This window comes from Trichoderma evansii, assembly GCF_050947405.1.
Source record: "Trichoderma evansii strain SZMC 28006 chromosome Unknown GGI43scaffold_3, whole genome shotgun sequence".
NCBI classification, from domain to species: domain Eukaryota; kingdom Fungi; phylum Ascomycota; class Sordariomycetes; order Hypocreales; family Hypocreaceae; genus Trichoderma; species Trichoderma evansii.
In genome coordinates, this window is record NW_028145203.1 from 232,071 (window position 1) to 250,764 (window position 18,694).

At 50.4% G+C, this 18,694-nt stretch overlaps 8 protein-coding genes across 8 annotated transcripts; 3 read left to right on the top strand and 5 right to left on the bottom strand.

Moving 5' to 3' along the window:
* The first annotated feature begins 1,429 nt into the window (after positions 1 to 1,429).
* On the top strand, positions 1,430 to 4,092 carry GGI43DRAFT_235008 (HSF-type DNA-binding-domain-containing protein). Its single transcript, XM_083200582.1, has 5 exons — positions 1,430 to 2,220; positions 2,303 to 2,401; positions 2,467 to 2,534; positions 2,602 to 3,018; positions 3,085 to 4,092. Exons 1-5 carry the CDS (start codon positions 1,829 to 1,831, stop codon positions 3,885 to 3,887), a joined length of 1,779 nt encoding a protein of 592 aa, XP_083063786.1. The 5' UTR covers positions 1,430 to 1,828; the 3' UTR covers positions 3,888 to 4,092.
* An 818-nt stretch (positions 4,093 to 4,910) lies between these two features.
* On the bottom strand, positions 4,911 to 6,073 carry GGI43DRAFT_395315 (uncharacterized protein). The gene has a single exon (XM_083204856.1). It carries the CDS (start codon positions 5,807 to 5,809, stop codon positions 5,132 to 5,134), a length of 678 nt encoding a protein of 225 aa, XP_083063787.1. The 5' UTR covers positions 5,810 to 6,073; the 3' UTR covers positions 4,911 to 5,131.
* A 155-nt stretch (positions 6,074 to 6,228) lies between these two features.
* Positions 6,229 to 7,976, bottom strand: GGI43DRAFT_395316 (uncharacterized protein). Its single transcript, XM_083204857.1, has one exon. It carries the CDS (start codon positions 7,766 to 7,768, stop codon positions 6,428 to 6,430), a length of 1,341 nt encoding a protein of 446 aa, XP_083063788.1. The 5' UTR covers positions 7,769 to 7,976; the 3' UTR covers positions 6,229 to 6,427.
* Positions 7,977 to 8,263: 287 nt separating this feature from the next.
* Positions 8,264 to 10,750, bottom strand: GGI43DRAFT_395317 (nucleoporin protein Ndc1-Nup). The gene is made up of 3 exons (XM_083204858.1): positions 10,491 to 10,750; positions 9,588 to 10,417; positions 8,264 to 9,518 (listed from the first exon to the last, which is right to left on the bottom strand). Exons 1-3 carry the CDS (start codon positions 10,627 to 10,629, stop codon positions 8,487 to 8,489), a joined length of 2,001 nt encoding a protein of 666 aa, XP_083063789.1. The 5' UTR covers positions 10,630 to 10,750; the 3' UTR covers positions 8,264 to 8,486.
* Positions 10,751 to 10,917: 167 nt separating this feature from the next.
* On the top strand, positions 10,918 to 12,216 carry GGI43DRAFT_395319 (SNAP receptor PEP12). The gene is made up of 2 exons (XM_083204859.1): positions 10,918 to 11,420; positions 11,484 to 12,216. The coding sequence occupies exons 1-2, from the start codon at positions 11,142 to 11,144 to the stop codon at positions 11,997 to 11,999; spliced, it is 795 nt and encodes a 264-aa protein (XP_083063790.1). The 5' UTR covers positions 10,918 to 11,141; the 3' UTR covers positions 12,000 to 12,216.
* Positions 11,968 to 13,549, bottom strand: GGI43DRAFT_235058 (uncharacterized protein). Its single transcript, XM_083200583.1, has one exon. The coding sequence runs from the start codon at positions 13,267 to 13,269 to the stop codon at positions 12,211 to 12,213; it is 1,059 nt and encodes a 352-aa protein (XP_083063791.1). The 5' UTR covers positions 13,270 to 13,549; the 3' UTR covers positions 11,968 to 12,210.
* Position 13,550: 1 nt separating this feature from the next.
* GGI43DRAFT_395321 (alpha-1,2-mannosyltransferase ALG11) lies at positions 13,551 to 15,939 on the top strand. Its single transcript, XM_083204860.1, has 4 exons — positions 13,551 to 14,113; positions 14,205 to 14,340; positions 14,411 to 15,398; positions 15,454 to 15,939. The coding sequence occupies exons 1-4, from the start codon at positions 13,767 to 13,769 to the stop codon at positions 15,633 to 15,635; spliced, it is 1,653 nt and encodes a 550-aa protein (XP_083063792.1). The 5' UTR covers positions 13,551 to 13,766; the 3' UTR covers positions 15,636 to 15,939.
* GGI43DRAFT_235133 (gamma-glutamyltranspeptidase) lies at positions 15,898 to 18,378 on the bottom strand. The gene is made up of 7 exons (XM_083200584.1): positions 18,075 to 18,378; positions 17,642 to 17,966; positions 17,456 to 17,557; positions 17,350 to 17,398; positions 17,237 to 17,292; positions 16,639 to 17,179; positions 15,898 to 16,579 (listed from the first exon to the last, which is right to left on the bottom strand). Exons 1-7 carry the CDS (start codon positions 18,273 to 18,275, stop codon positions 16,111 to 16,113), a joined length of 1,743 nt encoding a protein of 580 aa, XP_083063793.1. The 5' UTR covers positions 18,276 to 18,378; the 3' UTR covers positions 15,898 to 16,110.
* Positions 18,379 to 18,694: the final 316 nt, after the last annotated feature.

The following is an 18,694-nucleotide window of genomic DNA, read 5'->3' on the forward strand; positions in this document are numbered from 1 at the left end:
GTACAGAGCGTCTCCATATTACTTGAGTCTGGAATCATTCTACCGGCTTGTGAAAGGCTTTCTTCTCCCTGCACGAGGCACTGCTAATACCGCTAGCAGCAACCTAGAAACCGTCATCAGCTTGGCATAGACTCACCTGCTAGGAAATATACTGTAGATCTCTAGTAAGGATGTAAGCTACAGGGCACAAGCAAAACCTTGCAGCTTTGATATCACATCGTCAGCCACATCACCGATACGCGTACCTCGTAGTAATACCTCCAATCCTCTGTGATACTGCCATATGGTTACGAAGAGCACGTTGATGGAGCTTTGAGAGAAGCCTTCGATAAGGTATCGACTACTGGTAGGTACAGTACCTTAGTACTATACCTGTAGTATTTTAGGTACTCCGGATACTCTACCTAGCGCGAAGAGCCTGTGGTGCTACTCCTTCAGAAATACCTAGGGGTCCAGCATTGCTAGGACCTGTAACTGCTATCCATAACCATGCCCATGCTCCGTGTTTTCAGACCACGCAGATAGAGCCGATTAGGTATAGGATCGAGGAGCTTTGCCGCAAAGATCCTGCTGCAAAGGCTCTCTGCTCGACTCCATCCACAACGGCCGGCGTACCTCGAGCCAGAGGTCTTAAACAGCGCCTTGGCCGCCCAAACAGCGCCCGGTACCGGTACACGCCCACTAAGCTCCAAGGCGAGTTTACCGACCCCTAGGAGGGAGTATTACTCCGTACCGTAGCTTACTTTGGGGCAACAAGTATCCAGTACAGACATTCATGCCGCGCTGTCTCATAATGTGCAGCACTAAGGCGTGCTCCGCGCAGAGTAGCCGGTACTTAATACCTTTACCGATCCGTACTAACATCATCTCCATCTTTTTCTCCCCCCCGTCATTCCCACCTCCGTAACGGCTTGGCTTCCCGTCTTCTTTGTCCCCCAAGCCTACACCACCAACGCATCTGCGCTCCTGTCTGCAGAGCTGCGCATCTGCACCGTCAGCGGCATTCTGAGGTATCCCTTCTGTTGCCATCGCCCTGCTGCCCGCGGCCCGTCACCGCCTCGCCTCGCCTCTCTTCGCCTCTTCTTGTCTCGTCCCCAACTCCGATCGACTCACCCGCCTGGGGCCAAGCTGCTGCATCGTCGAGCTTCGGGCGTCCCTAGTGGCCGAGAGCGAAGCATCCATCGCCTACACTAGCATCGTGCATACAGCTACATCCGCTACATTCCACACACATACTGCTACCTTACGTGGTGCGCCCTCGCGCCAGGTCCAGGTACTGCTGTTGTCCGGCCTTGCAGCTGCCGCTTCCAGAAGCAGCTTCAACAAGGGCCCTTTTCGTCCACGAGGGGCTGCCGTCTCCAATGCGAGGCTGATATCGACGCCTGTCCGAGCCCGAGCCTGTGCGTCTGTGTGTGTGCTGTACGTGTGCGGGCACGTCCCAGCGACGACAATTCTCCAGCACTTTTGTCATCTTGGTTGCCACTACTCTGCTCCAACTCCACCCAACCTGCCACGACACGGCAAACTCCGACCTGTCCGCCTCATCCTGCGACCAGAGGTGTAGATATGAGGTGAGGTGAGTAGCCAGGTCCCCAGAGCCTCGCTGAGCTAGCTGGCCTGCCAATGCGGGCTGTCGCAGCTCCGAGCTCTTCTTTGCGCCTCCACGCTCGCTGCCCGCCTCGCTGCTTTTCCTCCTCGCCACATACACATACATCCCGCTTCTCCTCGCCGCCGCTACAAATCCACGACCATCGCCTTCTTCTCTCCCCCCACCCCCTCATTCTTCCTAATTCACTCTGCACAACCCATTCGCAGCTGGCTGACCGCAATGGGCACAGTACAGATGGCCCACAGGACCGACACCTCTCACACTTCGAGCCCGGCAATCGATAGACTCGACGACTCCAACGGTGCCCGAATCGTTCCCGTGCCCATCTCCGTGTCCGTGCCGCCACCTACCATCAGCATGTCTCCACCTAGTCCCGTTGACCATCCGATGGAGGGCACATCGCCAGAGGATAACTCCCCTCCTGGCCAGGCCCCCGACGCCGACCCCGGTGCCAATGGCAAGTCGACCCCCGGCCGGGCTGGCAATGCGTCGCCGCAGGATCAAACCTCTGTCGCGAACGCAAACAACATGCCCGCGCCTCCTCCGGCCGCCGCCGCCGCTGTTCACCAACCCAAAATAGTCCAAACCGCCTTTATCCACAAGCTATACAAGTGAGGATTTCTGATCCCCCCCCTCAGCGTCGCTGAGGAGGGTGTCCCTGGAATCGGTGACGGTTACTGATGATGGAAGCAGCATGCTGGAAGACTCTAGCATACAACATCTTATTTCATGGTCTTCATCCGCCGAAAGCTTCGTCATGTCGCCTTCGGCCGACTTTTCCAAGGTGTTATCGTAAGCCTTCTCCTTCACCATCCAGCCCCTGATCGTGTCCAATATCCTCACCTTTGGCCCTCTAGACAATATTTTAAACACACAAACGTTTCTTCGTTTGTGCGCCAGCTCAACATGTACGGCTTTCACAAAGGTATATTTCACTCGCGCTCACTCGTAAAAAATTGAAAATGCTCTGAGCATGGCTCACCCTGATATAGAACGAGACGTATTCCACACTGGCAACCCAGAAACGACTCTCTGGGAATTCAAGCACGGCAACGGAAATTTCAAGCGCGGCGATCTTGTTGGTCTTCGTGAGATCAAACGTCGTGCCAGTCGACATGCTTTAGTCAATCGAGAAAATAACTTCCCCAAAGCTTCTACGTCTCAACCTGGTACTCCTGTCGAGCCTGTTCAGGTCCCAGCCGATAGCATTGAAGCTAGACTGGCCAACTTAGAGCACTCACTATACGATACAGCATCGAGACTACAGAGAAGCGAAGAAGCCGCCCACTATATGCACGTCAAGAACCAGGCCGTGATGGAGACCCTAAACCGATTGCTATATTTCAATCAGGAATTGTCCAAGGGAATGCTGTCGCTTGTATCCCCGGACAATCCTGTTCACAGAGATGGTGCGTTACGCGAGAAATAAAGAGAACCGATAAAATGGCCGTGATACTGACTTGAAGAGCTTATAGTCCTGGCAATCCAAGGCGAAATGCAGAGGCAAGGAGAAATGTTACGCTCACTTGAGGAGCATCATGAGCCTGTGTATCCTGCCAGACAACAATTCTTTAGCACCGTTGACAACGCACCGGTCTCACCTAGACAGATGCCGCAGGACGATACCAGACGAGTGACACTCAACGTTCCGCAGGCGCGAAACCAACCATCTTACCGACCAGCTGTTCCCTCGAACCTATCTATCGGTACGCGGCGACCCTACGGATCTATTAGCGGCGGCGCTGGGTCTTCGCCTCTGCGTAATGCAGCCCCAGCTCCTCCTCCGGGACCCCATCCTCTTTCCAACGTGGAGTCTGCCAACAACAATCTGGCCAGGCGTCATACTGCCGCGGATATTCGAGCGCATGGGTGGCAGCCGAATGCGCCTCCGTTCCCCCAGGCCGTGCCACCACCTGTGTGGCCGCAATCCCCCAATCGGCTTGCGCCAGAGGATCAGAGGCTGAGGGACTCCCTTTCTTCATTCTCCTTACAACCTGCGCCCACCCACGCCCACCCACTTTCAAGGCCAGCAACACCTCCACATGCTCCCTTTTCAAACGGCAACGGCCCTGGATCGGATACTTTCGGCAGCTGGTCATGGAACTCGGCGTCGAACCGTGAAAGTAAAACAATTGGGGCGCTGAAGGAATCGTCGGCGCCCCCCACCAGAAGGGGTAGTATGGCGCATATTCTAAACCCTAGCGATACAGCTGAACGATCAGATGAAGACGAAGATCCGCGGGGCGACGATGATAGGAAGCGAAAACGAAGACTATAATACGATGCCGAAAGTCTCTGGCATGTACGTTTGGATGATAGGAAAGATGGTTTATGACCATGGCGTATGATCTGGCACTGTTGCTTACGAACAAGGGATCGCTCTCCAAGGCTGGCGTTTTTAAAGAATCCACCAATACTTCGCATTTATTTTCGGTTTCGTTACTTTTTTTTTTTTTTCCCCATTTTCATTGGAAACCCAGATTGGATATTTGGGACATGGCAATACCAGCCGATCAAAAACATTTCAACCATGATCTAAGATAATCGCTATTCTTGAGATAGCACATTCGCATTCCCGTTTGATTGCATAATAAAAACACTCTGGGCTGGATCTTGACTGTGCCCCATGGCATTCTTACAGGCCTCTTTCAGATAACCACTGTTGCTGGAACTCCCCCCATTCTTGTCTCACGCGTTGCGCGGCGTTCTTTTGCTTCTCTCTTGAAGAAAATCAGAGAGAAACGGTAAAAACGCCAGGCTTCGTTTTGGGCGCCTGAGGTCTATCTTGAAGGACGTACTTGTTACTGGAAGCTTCCTACTTCGTCTGGGGCTACCACTTTCATCTGCCATTTTTTGTTCGAAGCGCCAAATAAAAAGTATCTGAAAACTTTTTTTTAATCTTGAATACTACTCGTTGATGTTTTATGCCGTTATAAGAGGTGGAACTAGCCTGTGGTGAAGAGGACATATCAAGAGGCCGAGGAGAAATGGACTCAGACGGGCTGCTTTTGAGTTGACTTGTTTGAGTTGACAATAGCTACGTGGGTGTGGAGAATAGCAAAAAAGTGAAGTGGTGGAAATGATGAATGGGTTCGTTGTTTTTGCTGTTCTGATATTGACATAGGGGAAGATTGGGATATATTTATAAATATCGAGCAATCCGCTGCAAATAAAGTATATATATACATACATTTATATAGCCGACCTAATATGGGACCGTGCTGTGATATTTAAGGTCATCTATTTTGGACAGATGGTAGTCGTGCCATGGGTTAATTTTATTCTTTAATTTTAATTGATTCAGCCCTGCATCAAGATGTTCGTGGATATCATATATTACTATAAGCTGTCTCAGTCATTCAACTCATCAGTTTGCATGATTTTGAGCTCCATGGTTGGTGATAGCTCAGCGGCTGAGATAGTTGTCATTGTCTCCATGTAGAGACGACGCCTCTTCAATATATACTTTGGCAAGCAAACGCGCTTCTCTAGTTTTTTATAACTTCAAAGTTTCCAGTATATTCAAGAACTGGAGTTGGCTTGTTTCTGCTTCTGCTTCTGCTTCTCCCTTTGTCTCTTCTTCCTCTTCTTTTCCTTCTTGTTCCTTTCCCTCTCATCTTCATCATTACCACCACCGCTATTATCATCTTCCACCACAGCAGCGTCTTCTTCTCCCTTATCATCACCTGTTTCCACATCCGCAGGTTTCTCCTCATCCATTTTAATATCCTCTTCTTTTTCTTCAACCTTCTCTACCTCCTCTTCTGCAACAACCTCCTCCCTCCTCGGCCTCTTTCTCTTCCCCAGCCCACTCCTCCCAGGCTCCTCATCGCTCTCACTCTCCGCAGTAAATGCCTTGCCGCCCTTCTGATTCCTGGCTCCCTTGCCTTTCCCCAAAAGCCTCCCGCGCAGCATGCGGTCCTCCTTTGAAGCGGCGTCCTTGCCGGCGGCTTTAGCATCGGGCACATACCCGACGCCTTCGTTTGGCCGCGGGCCGGAGAAGAGCTGCTCTATGTCGTCTGAGCTGATGGCATGGTGGCGGCGTTGGGTCGTCGGCGTTTGGGCTGCTGATGAGGGTGGATTGAGCGTCTTGAGGAGAGATGTCCGGCCGGAGAGGAGGAGGGAGATTTTATTTGAGATGGCGGCGCGGTCGGGGGCGAGAGGGAGGGGAGCAGGTTTTGATGAAGATGAGGGCGGCATGGTTGGTTTGGTGTGTCAGTTGACTGATTATAAGGTTGTTTTATGTGATGAAATATGTCGAAAGAATAGAAGGTTGGATGATTATGTAGATCGTAGAAGTTCTAACGAACAAATGAACGATGGATATTGCTTTAATGTCGCTGTCATAAACTCATGGTAAAAATGATGGCCTAGACTTCCCGTGCGAAAACAATTGGTGGAAAGAAAAGTTTGGGTTGAAACATCAAGGTGCTATTTTTTAGAGGCTGCTGGAAAAAAAAAAGTTGGGAGTAGCGTCACTGACAGCCTTTAGCTCTAGTGGAGTCCCCTAGTTATCGTTGGCGTGGGTTACTGCTTTGGGAAATCAGCTGCATCCTTCCAGAAGCAGTCTTGGAGCCTCCAAGAATCCAGATCTCTGCTACGAGATAAGTGAGATAATATGAAAAAAGTGGCCAAGAAGCCAAGAATATTATATATTATAGTTATTCATCTAAAATCACAAAACACCCATTGTATTTCGCCTGCTCTGGTATCCTTCCCATGGCCTTGGAGCCTCCATAAAGTTACATTCTATTTTGGTATAAACATCGCGGTAAGTCATGAATTTTTCCTTTTGTACCCTCAATTCAGCCCGGGCCTTCAATATCTCGTTACCGTTGATTCAGTCAATGTGAGAACATATGGCAAGTCGTCAGGGTCCCCGTGATCTGCCAGGCGGATGACAGAGCCTGAGGCATCCGAGGACCTGGATCGGAAGCTGGCGGCTGATGAATGCTGGCTGGATGTATAATATCGTCGTATTTGTGAGAAACCACCGCTGCCAGTGCTGCGCGGCGTCATCGGCACATTCCTTCTGCTACCGGGTGTGCTCGGCGCAGTGCGATAGGTATTCATAGTGCGTCGTTTCATCTGTCTCTGAAATGAGCGTTGAGTGCTGGCGGTAGACGGTCGTGATGAAGTTTTTGGAGTAGATGGAATTGTTTCCGCTGGAGCGTCATTATCAATATCGCTTTCCGTCGCTACTCTTTCATTCATCCCCCTTCCTCCTCTTCTATCCTCCTCTTCATCCTGTTCATCCTCATACATTTGATCCAAGACTGTGGGGTCCAAGGGCTGTATTGATCGTAATATTTCCGCAAAGAGGTGCATTAGCTCACGAAATCTCCCATCGCAGACTGGCCTTGTTGAGAAGCGAGCTGCTTCGTATTTCTCAAGAAAGTCGGCCACAGTCTCATCCATGACAACAACGCCCAAACTGGCGAGATGGCCAAAGTAATCTCGGAGACTCATGTTGAGAGATCTCTGTAGCAGCTCGGCGGCTTCTGGGTCCAGCATCGGTGGGTTGGACTGAGAGGTTGGGTCTGGCGGCGCAAGACGTAATGCTTGCGCCTCTATTAGATTCGGAATCTCAGATATGACGGTGCCGTATTGCAAGTTGGGTAGATCCGGCGAATTTGGAGACGCCCAGCCGCAATGCTCGATGGTGCCCCAAACAGGACGATGCGGCGGCATGGGGATAGGCGTATCTCTGTCCGACGCTTCTTCATCCCATTCAATTAACTTTTCCCTCATATGCGCTTCATCTTCGTCCTCCAGCATTTCATCTCCCATCATCTCATCGTGTGTCTCGACCCTCGGCCTCGCCGCATATGCAATAGCCGAACTCCTGCTCAGCCCAGCCACAATGATCTTGTAAACCGCCTGCTTGACATCGCCTTTTTCGATGGGAACCCATGACTTCGGTATCGACGCCAGCACTGTCCGATTGACGTACAGACGCACAATGTAGACAAATGCGACGACCGTTACTGTGATGACGTACGCTGACGCGATGATCCAGATGTTGTACCACTGCCTGTTGACGACGGATCGCTGGATGGCGTCGCCCGGGGTGATGAGCAGCAGGCCGCAGAGGATTATGTAGAGGAAGAAGTAGATGGACCTGTAAAGGATGCGCAAGAAGAGGTTGCGGTGCGCCATGGCGACACGCGCCGAGACGCTGCTTCTCAACTGATTCGTCGCCGCCCTGCTGATTCGGATAAGGAGTACAGTCGCGGTCGCATGGCTATAGCTGCTGGGGACGCATCCGGGACGCTGCCGTAAGTGCTGCTGGGGAGAGCAAGGAAAGGTGATATCGTCATATCATGGCAAGAAAGAAGAAAAGAGGGTGGGCCGGATTCGATCAGGAGGACATGATGGCCAAGGTCCCAGCTAATTAATTACAGGTACCTCGCCAGGAGCTCGGATGGAGTACCACTTCGTACAAGTTAAATGAGCAGTGATGTACAGGTACGAGAGGAGCAGGCATTTAGCGCATATAATGCAAGGTACGCGAGACCTAATCCACTATTAATGGGTACCTTGGCCCAGTACCTGCCAGCTCTGCCAGGTTTCTCGGGCGAACTCTGTGGCTGAGACCTTTTGGCCTTAGTTCCAGTGATTCATTCATTCTTATTATGTAGGTGCACAAAGAGATCGTCATGCGTAATTATCCATTATTATTCATTTGTTTGTTTAGCATTTTCTTGTTCATATATAGTATTCTCTTGTTTTTGTGATTGTTGCAAGCCATCAAACTCCGGTATCGTCCCATGCGATATGCGACATCCATACATAAGCTTCCCTCAAGGGATATCCCGTTCTAATAAGTACATCGTGTGGCCTCCGCGCGTTCCCATCTCATGAAATGTTGGGGTTTTTATCGGACCTGTTCCATCTCTGGCCGTCTGAATTCTCTTCGTAGTGCTGCTTTCCTCTGTGCCCAGTCATCGCTAGGTCTCGTTTCAAAGGCCACTGCTTTGGGTTTGGCCATCTTCAACTCTTTCGCCTTCTCCTTCTTCGCCTCTGGCTTCCCAATGGCTTCTTTTGCAAACCGCAGGTCCGTAAGCGTAAGCCTCAGGTCAGTGCTGTAAGGTTCAAACTTGGAAACGACTTGCTCCAAGCCAGTCTTCATTTTCTGCAGTAGCTCGTCCACCTCTGGGCACTCCTTTCGCCCATTGTAGTCGGTCCAATGCAGAGGAAATTGTGCTTTCAATGCCTCCACCTTCTTGATGATTGTTGTCAAAGTTCGGATGATGCTTGGGACATCTCTGTGAACATTGCCATACGAGTCTTCCGCCAAACTGTGTATAGCTAGTTGGCAGAGAGCAATGGCTGCGTTGGCGGGCAATGTAGGCTCAGCATAGGGACCTCCTAAAACTGCAGCAGTGAATTGTGTACGAAAATCATGACGGATTAGATCGCCAATCCATCCAATTGACATCAAACCAGTGGCAAATTGCCAGGCTTGATCTTTCAAATGATCTGGAGAGATTGCCTCTTGTTGTTCTTTGCTTAGTACTTGATCTTTGGCGCTCTGCCATGTTTTGCGAGCAATGGGGCTAAGCTCTGAAGCGGGAGTTGAACCAGGCTTTCGCGCAAGTCTCTCTAGAGCCTGTTCGAGGCCAGTTCGCAGGTTGGTTTGCCTGGCTTGACTTGTGAATATGGGGTCTTGTCTCAACGGAGCTGAAGAACGATGCTTTTCTTCGACATGTTCAGCCTCAGGAGCGACTTGCGGCGCGGGCTTTCCATAAGCATCAACATGCTCCTCGATGCTCTTCAAAGTTTCCATGCAGATAGAGTACAGCTGAGACCACATGGGCCCATCCTTGCGGTCTATGTCGTTGAAGATGTTCCGCCTTCGTGCCTCGCAGCTTTCAGCAGTGAGGGCCAACTCCCACATGGCAAAGGCCTGTGTATTATTCCTTTGTTAGTAGCGAAGAGGATACTGGTAGTTGATTATAATGGCTTTTATGCGCACCTTGATAGAGAGCTTCTTGCTTTTTAGACCGTTCAAGAGACTGCCGTTGGGATCCTTGGAGTCAGATGTCAGGGGATTATCGTTCTTCAGAGGCTTCTTAACCATGAAGACCGAGAAAGCCCGGTTGCCTGCCGCCCACAAAAATCCAAGGCCGACTCCTGCTAGAATGCATCGGTTAATAAGGTAGATATCCAGGGGCCAGGAAGACGGAAGCATGTTGGACCTGGGCATGTTGTAAAATGGCCGCAGGAACATCATCGCCCATGACCAGGCAAACGATCTCAGGAAGAAATAGTATATGATGACTGTCGCGGGAAAGGTTAAGAGAGCTACTTTGGTGCACTCAGCCAGAGCGAGGGGCAGCTCCAATAAAAGAGTTTGAAGGGAGCCGGATACGAATCCCAAGCTCTTTTGTTCGGCCGCTTGCTTTCTCTCTAGCGAACCAAGATCCAGACGGTCAATATCACGTCTGTAATGTTCAACAGTCTGAACCAGAGCAAAAGTAAACATGTAGCAGGTCAGAAAGAGTGGTCGCTCGTTTAGCCTGGCGCGATCCCCGCTGAAATAGTTGATCCATTGGAGGTTCGTCTCTTCATCTTTCGTGCCCAGATAGATGGTGCAGTAGAGCAAGCTCGAAACACCGTACCAGAATGCCGTCTCGTATGTTCTGAGGGCGGTGAGTGAAGACGCTAATGTTTGCAGGCCAGATCCTGTCGTTTTGATGCCCACATGGTAGCTCGCAATTCGGAGAATGAGGATGGCGAGGCCACAAGAGAAGACTAGTAGCGTTCGAAAGCCCACGGGCCCAAGAGGGAACCAAGACCAGAAATCTGCAGCGTTTCACATCGTGCTTTTGTTAGAAATAGACAACCAAGCTGCTAGAAAGGAGAATTGGCTTCTTACAGGAGTCCCAGCTACCCAAAAGAATCGCTTCGATGTATGACACGGCCAACAACAGACTAGCTGTTGAGGAGAACCGTCGATGCAAAGCAGGCTGCAGAGTGTCCTTATAAGGAGCTCTCCGCGTCGGTGTGCCTGCCATGATCGCGTCGCATTCCTTCTGAGAACAAGAATCTCGGGTCGAGAATGGACGTTGCCAGCAAGATAATATATAATGAGGCGGATGGACCAGGTCGCCAATGGAGTAAATAAAATAAAAATCGCCGGCTCAGCAACCAGAGCTGGGCAGTAGAGCTGCGCTACCGACGCGCCAGGCCAGGGTCTATCGGAAAGCATCACGTGGCGATAAGCAAAAGTGGAATGGCGGGTGGCGCCTCTGATTGGAGCGCCGCCTTCCCAGTGACTTGCATGGCGTAACGCTTCGGCGTCGCAAGACCGTTACGTAGAGGCTTCATCCACCCATCTTCCAGAAACAAGGGCCTGTATTCGCCGTTCGTTGTTTACAAGCGCTAGAATCGCATCGCATCGCATCGCATCTCGTTTGCGTCTCTCTTTACGCAGAGTACATATCAACAAGCACGGACATAAACCTCCCTATTTCGCCTTTCCGTTCGTTTTCTTCTCGCCTGCCCTTCCCTTCAAATCGGAGCGACAATGGCGTATGATCGACTCTCCAGTCTCGAGGCCGGCCAGAGCGGTGCCGGCTACAGCGACGATCCTGCGTTCCAAGACCTCCAGTATGAACTGAAGAACAAACTGCAGTCTCTGCTGAGCAATAACCGCAAACTTGCCAACGATGTCAACGTCCTGGGGACGAAGAAAGATACCCCTCGCCTGCGAGAGCGGGTGCACAATACAATGGAGAAGTCTCGGGAAATCTGCAAGGAGATTGGCGATGGTGTGAAGAAACTACAGACATGGGATGATCTAAGTGTATGCTTACAATATCTGTTTCTTGCGATGCGACATGAAACATGAGCTGACTCACATTGCCAGAAACAACAAAAATACGAACAGACAAAGGTCTCGAGCGATTTTCAGACCGCGCTCCAGGAGTTCCAGGGTTTACAAAGAAGGGCTCTGGAAAAGGAGCGCGCATCTGTTACTGCAGCCCGCGAAGCACAGGCATCCGAAATTACCGGCGCCGGGGGTGAAGAACAGCTGCAGCTGCAACAGCAACAACAGCTGTCGCAACTGGCCCCGCAAGATGAGGTAGATTTCCAAGAAGCCTTAATCATCGAGCGGGAAGAGGAGATTCGAAATATTGAGCAGGGTGTCGGTGACTTGAACGTGCTATTCAAGCAGGTGGCTCAGATTGTTACCGAGCAGGGCCAGCAGCTCATTACCATCTCCGATAACGTGGAGAATGTTCACGAAAGCACTCGCGGCGCCGATGTAGAGACTCGCCAGGCAGCTCGATACCAAAAGGCAGCTCGCAACAAGGGCTGTTGTTTGCTGCTCATCTTGGCCGTTATTTTGACCATCGTTCTTCTTGCGATTTTTGTTGGCTGAACATGATTTGCGCAAACGATACACTAAACTCTTGACTTTTTTTTTGTCTTCTATACGGAGTTTTCATTTCTTTTCTCTCGTTTTGGGCGGGCTTCATAGTACGGTTATACTCTATCCTGGCACCGTTATTAAAGATGTATATACCTAGGTAGGAGTCGGATCACTTGGCATTTTTGGACTTTTCTCTTTAGCGCGTTGAATCAAATTTTATTCATCTACTCGCATCTGGTTGTTGTTTGGATTCTACTGTTCCTCGTAGATAAGGTAAGGCCACCAGTGGCTTCTGAGTGGGCTTTGATAGTTTTTGTGTCTCTTTTGGAAGCCATCTTCCCAGGATAGCCTCGTTAACATCGTTGAGGACGAATGTTGATGCCCAATATAAGAAAATTGCGCTTGGTAGGTCGGCAAATAGGATGGGAAAGAGAGGGATCAAGAGAAGCGTTCGGCCTACCGCCGTTCGAATTCTCATAATAGGAGTCTGTGGCACCTGAGGATTGACGCTCAGCAAAGCCTTGAGCTGGTCCTTTGACAGCCTGCCCCACGACGTTCGCGCAAGCAGTGCCGAGCAGATGACGGGAAGCGCATAATAAGGATCCATGGCAGTGAGATCTGTGAACCAGAGGCAGCCGCCGTCCACTAGGGATTCGTCAAGATAGCGGCGAGACAGCTCCAGGGCTGATGAAACGGCTTGGCTGTCTACTAGTCCAAACGAATGACTGAGCCATCCCGTGGGGGCGCCACAGAGTCGTCTTAGAGCTTCTGAGACGATAATGAAGGGCGCCATGCTCAGGAAAGGAGCAAATGACTTCCATCTTTGCACACCCCAGCTCTTATATATCCTTGAACGAGATCTCTCTGTCAGGCCAGCTACTCGCAGCCTCCATAGCCGCTCTGCGTCTTCACCCTGACCGTGCTTCACTGTCATAGAATGCCGTGAGCTCCAGGCCGTGACTAGCGGAGTCAATCTGTTTCTGGTGACCACGAGTCGCCGTGTGTAGTACTGAATCGGGAGTCGAAATGAGAAGTTGACGCCCACGGCTACAAGAGGGATGGAGATGTACCAGGGCAGCCCGGCGTGGTGGATAAAGGTGATGCTGTCAGCTGTCCATAAGACGGCATCTCCTACAGCGCTGAGGTGAAAGTTGCGCCGTCCTGGGATAGAGTTGGGATTACTTCGTGATGTGTTATAGGCCGCTTGGATAAGACGAGTTGGCGAAGCCCTGCTACCAGGCATCGCAAAGCCCCTGGCTGATCTGCTGAAGAACGCCATAGCCAATCATAGCTTGGGAATTCCCAACGAGGCAGATCAACACGCTGGTGTAATTGCTCCAAGCCAGCACAAGCCTCGATTCAGCGAGTGAATGAGCATCGTCATGAGAACAAAAGCCGATTGAATGTGATAAAGCCCCGTGAGTGGGGCCTTAATAACGCTGGTAGCAAATTCGACGCCTGAGCCACATCACCCCATAGCTGGCGCCACAGGGTCGCTCCATAGTGGCTACGTAGCAGCCCAGAGTTGGAGCTAAGGCCTGCGAACAAGCTGTCAAGACGTAGCAAGTCATACAGGCAGATTCCCCCACATGCTTTCACTTCTCTCCCTCAACACTGGCGATGCCACCAGCTATTCCACCCTGGCCTGTGGCATTGCGGGCATTTAAATAACCTAGGACGCTGCATTTTCGAGCCGAACTCACAGTTAGACGAAAAAAGACGAAAAAAAGAATCCTTATAGCAGACGTTGCCGATTCGAAGTGGGCGGATACTTGCATGGCGGACAAGTGCTCGGCAGAGGCGGCGACATGCAGCCAGCCGTCCTCGTTTTTGGGGCTTAATTCCTCATCAATGGCTCTTTTTGCGACTATTCTCGTTACTTCGCCGTTATTTTTACTCTTCATTGTTCCTCTCATTGGCTCTGGCATCGGATGGTTGCTGCGGAGGAAGACAGATGGCCGGCGTATACACCTGATCAACTTGATGGAAGAAGAGCACAGGAAATACTTGCATCAACACAAGGACTCAGACAGCAAAACGACTCCCGATAAACTGGACGCCAAAGGCGAACTTCAGGCCACTCAAGACTGGCAAGGCGTTGTTGGTTTCTTCCACCCGTTCTGGTATGAATTCTCTCTCCAGGTGGCTGTTCACCCCTCACATGCTGTCGTCCCTTGATAATTTCCCCGTTGCATTCCATTAACATCACGTCAGCAATGCTGGAGGTGGCGGAGAGCGCGTTTTATGGGCAGCCATCCGAGCGACACAGGATCGATGGCCAAGGGCCAAGTGTTTTGTGTATACCGGAGATCACGATGTTCCTAAGGATGCAATTATTAATCGAGTCAAGGTGAGAACGAGCCTCAATAATGAATCTCCAACCCTACGGGGAGAAGCAGTTCGATTAATCTGATGTATAGAACCGATTCAATATCCAACTTCACGCCCCGACGATCCAATTCCTCTATCTCTCCAAGAGAAACTGGGTTCTGGCCTCGAGATGGCCCGTCTTTACACTTTTGGGACAGTCTGTGGGCTCAATAGTCCTAGCCTGGGATGCCTTCTCTCTGATGGTACCTGATATCTTCATTGATACCATGGGCTACGCATTTGCACTTAGCCTTTCAAAGTTCCTGTTCCGCAGCGTGCCCACCGGCGCCTACGTGCACTATCCGACGATCTCTACCGATATGCTCGAATCTCTGGATCCTACATCTTCCGTGGGCTCACAAGGAGTCAATGCTGGCAAAGGTACCGGAGCTAGAGGAACTGTGAAGAAGACATACTGGCGACTTTTTGCGTTGCTGTACTCTTGGGTTGGATCCTCCATCGATGTTGTCATGACGAATTCCACATGGACCCAGGGCCATGTGAAAAGCTTATGGGGACCATATCGCCGGGAAAAGGACCGAGATCACCCCATCGCCGTCGTATACCCCCCGGTTGCCGTTAGCGAATTCGAGCACGAAGTCGAGGTTTCCGCAGAGAGCGAGAAACAACGAGAGCCGGTCCTCATCTATATTGCACAGTTCCGCCCTGAAAAGAACCACCCGCTTATCATCCAATCTTTTGCCGATTTTGTCAAGACGAAGACGAAAGCCGCAGAAAGGGCACGCCTAGTTCTGATTGGAAGCGTCCGCGATGATTCAGACTCCAAAAGGGTGTATAGGCTACGTCTGATGGTGAATGAGCTGGGTATTAAGGACCATGTTCAGTTCCACATCAATGCGTCTTGGTCAGAGATCCTCGAGTGGTCAAGGAAAGCGTCTGTGGGCGTTAACGGGATGTGGAACGAGCACTTTGGAATTGGCGTCGTCGAGTACCAAGCCGCCGGTCTAATATCGGTCGTTCATGACAGTGGCGGGCCTAAGCTGGATATTGTCACAAAAGTTGACGGCGAGCCAACAGGTAAGATGAGTAAATCTCCAACATGCTAAAGAGTTAACTAACAAGAAGCCTCTAGGTTTCCATGCGTCGAATGCGGCCGAGTTTGCGGCAGGATACGAAGCAGCACTTTCACTTCCCGACCCTCTTGCGATGCGTCTGCGTGCGAGGAAATCAGCAAAGAGATTTTCCGAGGAAGTATTCGAAAAGCAGTGGCTGGCGCAGATGGATCGCTTGGTGGCGCTTGGAAAGAGAAAGTAAAGCATTTGTTTTTGGCTGTTGAGTTTATTGCAGAAATACTAGGAACATAGAACTAGGCGATACCCCCTTTTCTTTTATTGATAGACTGGTTAGCGGAGGGTATATATTAATAAACATTGCTAAAAGGGCGATGTAGAGTTGAGGGCTATATAGACGTTGTTTTGCTCTATATACTGGCCGCTAAAGAAAAGAGAAAGAAAGACCAAAAGATGCTGGTTAAAGAAAGACAGGTAGAGATTTAGCTTATCATTGTATATATAGGGATAAAGTTTTGAAAATAAAGACACTGAAATTGACAAAAAAGCTCATTGCCGTATATCCCTGTTTCCATCCTTCACACCGGGGCAAACAAGAATTATAAACAAGAAGAAAGCAATCCCAAGTTTGCGCTATTGCTAATGGTATCACTGCTATGTCTAGCTCTATTCATAAAGTATTCATCATAACCTTCATCCCAATAATTCCCATACTCCAACTACAGGGTATATCCAGCGCTATTCTTCTGCCTAGGCTCGCTCGCTGCTTCAAACACACCATCGGTGAATCTCCTCACGGCCTGCACTGAGCTCAGGGTTGGTCGCACCCAGCTAATCTTGTGGCCTCTCTTCTCCAATTCCACGGCTACTTCGTCGTCAAACATTTCCTCCAGCAGAACGTGATTTGGCATGAGCTGGTCGTGTAGACGTGGTCGCTCCAGAGCGCCAGCCAGAGTTTCGTCATGCTCATCGAGGATGTGCCATAGCACTTGGGCGGTGGCAGAGATGATACGGGAGCCACCAGCAGCGCCGATGACAGCGTAGAGAGTACCGTTAGGGAAAGCAGCAATGATGGGAGTGATGGAGGAAAGAGGGCGTTTATTGGGGCGGATGTAGTTTGCGACGGAGGGAGCAAAGCCGAATTCGTTGCTGACACCGGGAATAGAGAAGTCGTTCATTTCGTTGTTCCTGAGACGCTGTGGGTTAGCTACGAAGCAGAAGGAAAGAATAAATGAATTCTCTCTTACAAAATGATGCCGGTTTTAGGCTCAACAATTTCGGCTCCGAAAAGGAGGTTAACGGTCGTCGTCAGGGATACGGCCATGCCAGACTTATCGGCGGCTGCAATGTGCGAGGTGCCATGGTTCTCGGGTACATAGAGCTTCTCGGGGTTGTAGTACTTGGCTGGATGTGTCTGGTTGTCCCAGATTCTCTCATGAATGGCATCAATGTTCCTAGGATCGAGCATTCTCTTTTCAAAGCCCTCCACATCGCCGTCCACATATTCTGGGTCGCCGAGACTAATTCGAGCAGCATAAGCAAAACGCATGGCTTCGGCAAGGCGATGACGGGATAGATCTTGATCAGACCAGTCTTCCGAGTTGTAACGCTCCATGATCTTAAGAATCTGGAGACTGACGGTACCGCCGGCGGGAGCTCCAATGCCGTGAAGCACGAGACCTCGATATGTGACGTTGTGAACGGGACGAGTTATAACTTTGTAATTTGCCATATCCTCAAGAGTCATTGTCCCACCAGTGCTTTGAACGTAGTCAACTATGATTTTGGCTGTGCACAATAAATTAGCAGCTGCAGGTTGCGATGATAACTTAGAACAAAACTTACCCATTTCTCCAGAATAAAAGACTTCTGAGCCGTGCTCGGAAATCTTTTCAAGGGTACTACCAGTAGCCATAAGTATACCATTCTGGAGCTCGAAAGTTGGAAGGGGTACTTACTCTGCATAGCGTTTCCGTGTCATCCAAGAACCTTCTTTGACCAAATCACCTAGTACAAATGATTAGTACATGATTCATTCACATTAAAAGCATCCTCTAGACATACCATCAGGGGCAAAGTCCGTAGCCCAGTTGGGATCCTTGGTAAGAAAAGTCTCTCTATCGGCCTTGAAAGTACTATTCATATACCGAATAAGGTCGGGTGATACTGCGCCGCTTGTCAGATGTACGGAAACTTTTAAAAGTATTTCAACTCATAACAAATTATGGTATAGACTTGGAGCGGACTTACCTCGGAATCCGTTTCGGGCTACGTGAATAGCACCTTGCATGACCGTCTTCCAAGGCAAGACGCCATACTTTGTGTGCATGTACTCGAGGCCCTTCACTTCGCTGGGAACGCCGACAGCAAGTCCACCGCGAACACTTGCGCTCACGTTGTTCTTGTACATGTCCTCAAAGGCCGCGGCCGGCGCAGCTTCTCTGAAGTCTATGGCTTCATACTCGCCGTTGGCATCCCGAAGCACGGCAAAGCCTCCCCCGCCGATACCCGAGTGGTACATGCCAATAACGCCGACGCAAAACGTCGTCCCAACCAAGGCGTCAACAGCATTGCCCTATTAAAAAAGACATGAGTATGAGTTCAGGAAATCATAGATCAAAGTGGATAAAGATGATGATTGTGCTTCGGGTGAGATCTTAGCAGTTTTAGCACACGGACGTACCCCTCGCGCCAGAATGTCTCTCCCTATGGCGCTGCATTCTCTGCTCTCACTGGCGACTCCACCGATATGCCCGGGAGTATCTTTCTGGAAAACTTCTTGGATGGCAGCCGCATCGACGGTGACGGCTTGAGGAAGTGTTATAGCCAGGAGCAGCGACCCCAAAAGCCGAGGGCCGTGAATGAACGTTGACTCTATCCACATGTCAACAGGCCGTAAAAGATAGTTAAGAGCCAAGGTTTAAAGTATAAGAGATGTGATCCAAGCACTCTAGGTAGATGTTTTATCCAAAATTAGAGTGGAAAAAACAAAGTTGGGACAACTCACTCATTTTGATCTAGAAAAATCCCCATGGACGGTCGGCGTCGGCGTCGGGACGTCGGCTTGCTCTTCCAATTATTAATGGATCCCCGGAGAAGTTGTTACCAAATGATATTCAGGAGACACGGGACAGAGTCGCCTCTGCTTGTAATCAGCCGGTAGGGCGTGGGTTATCTCTAGTGACAGATCTCGGGCCTAGCTTCGGAACACTTATTAAGTTCGTCCGAACAACATCCGCCGAAGAAGGAGAGCTCAAATACGAGCAGATAAGAGGAGGAGCAAGGGGCAGGGGACAATATCAT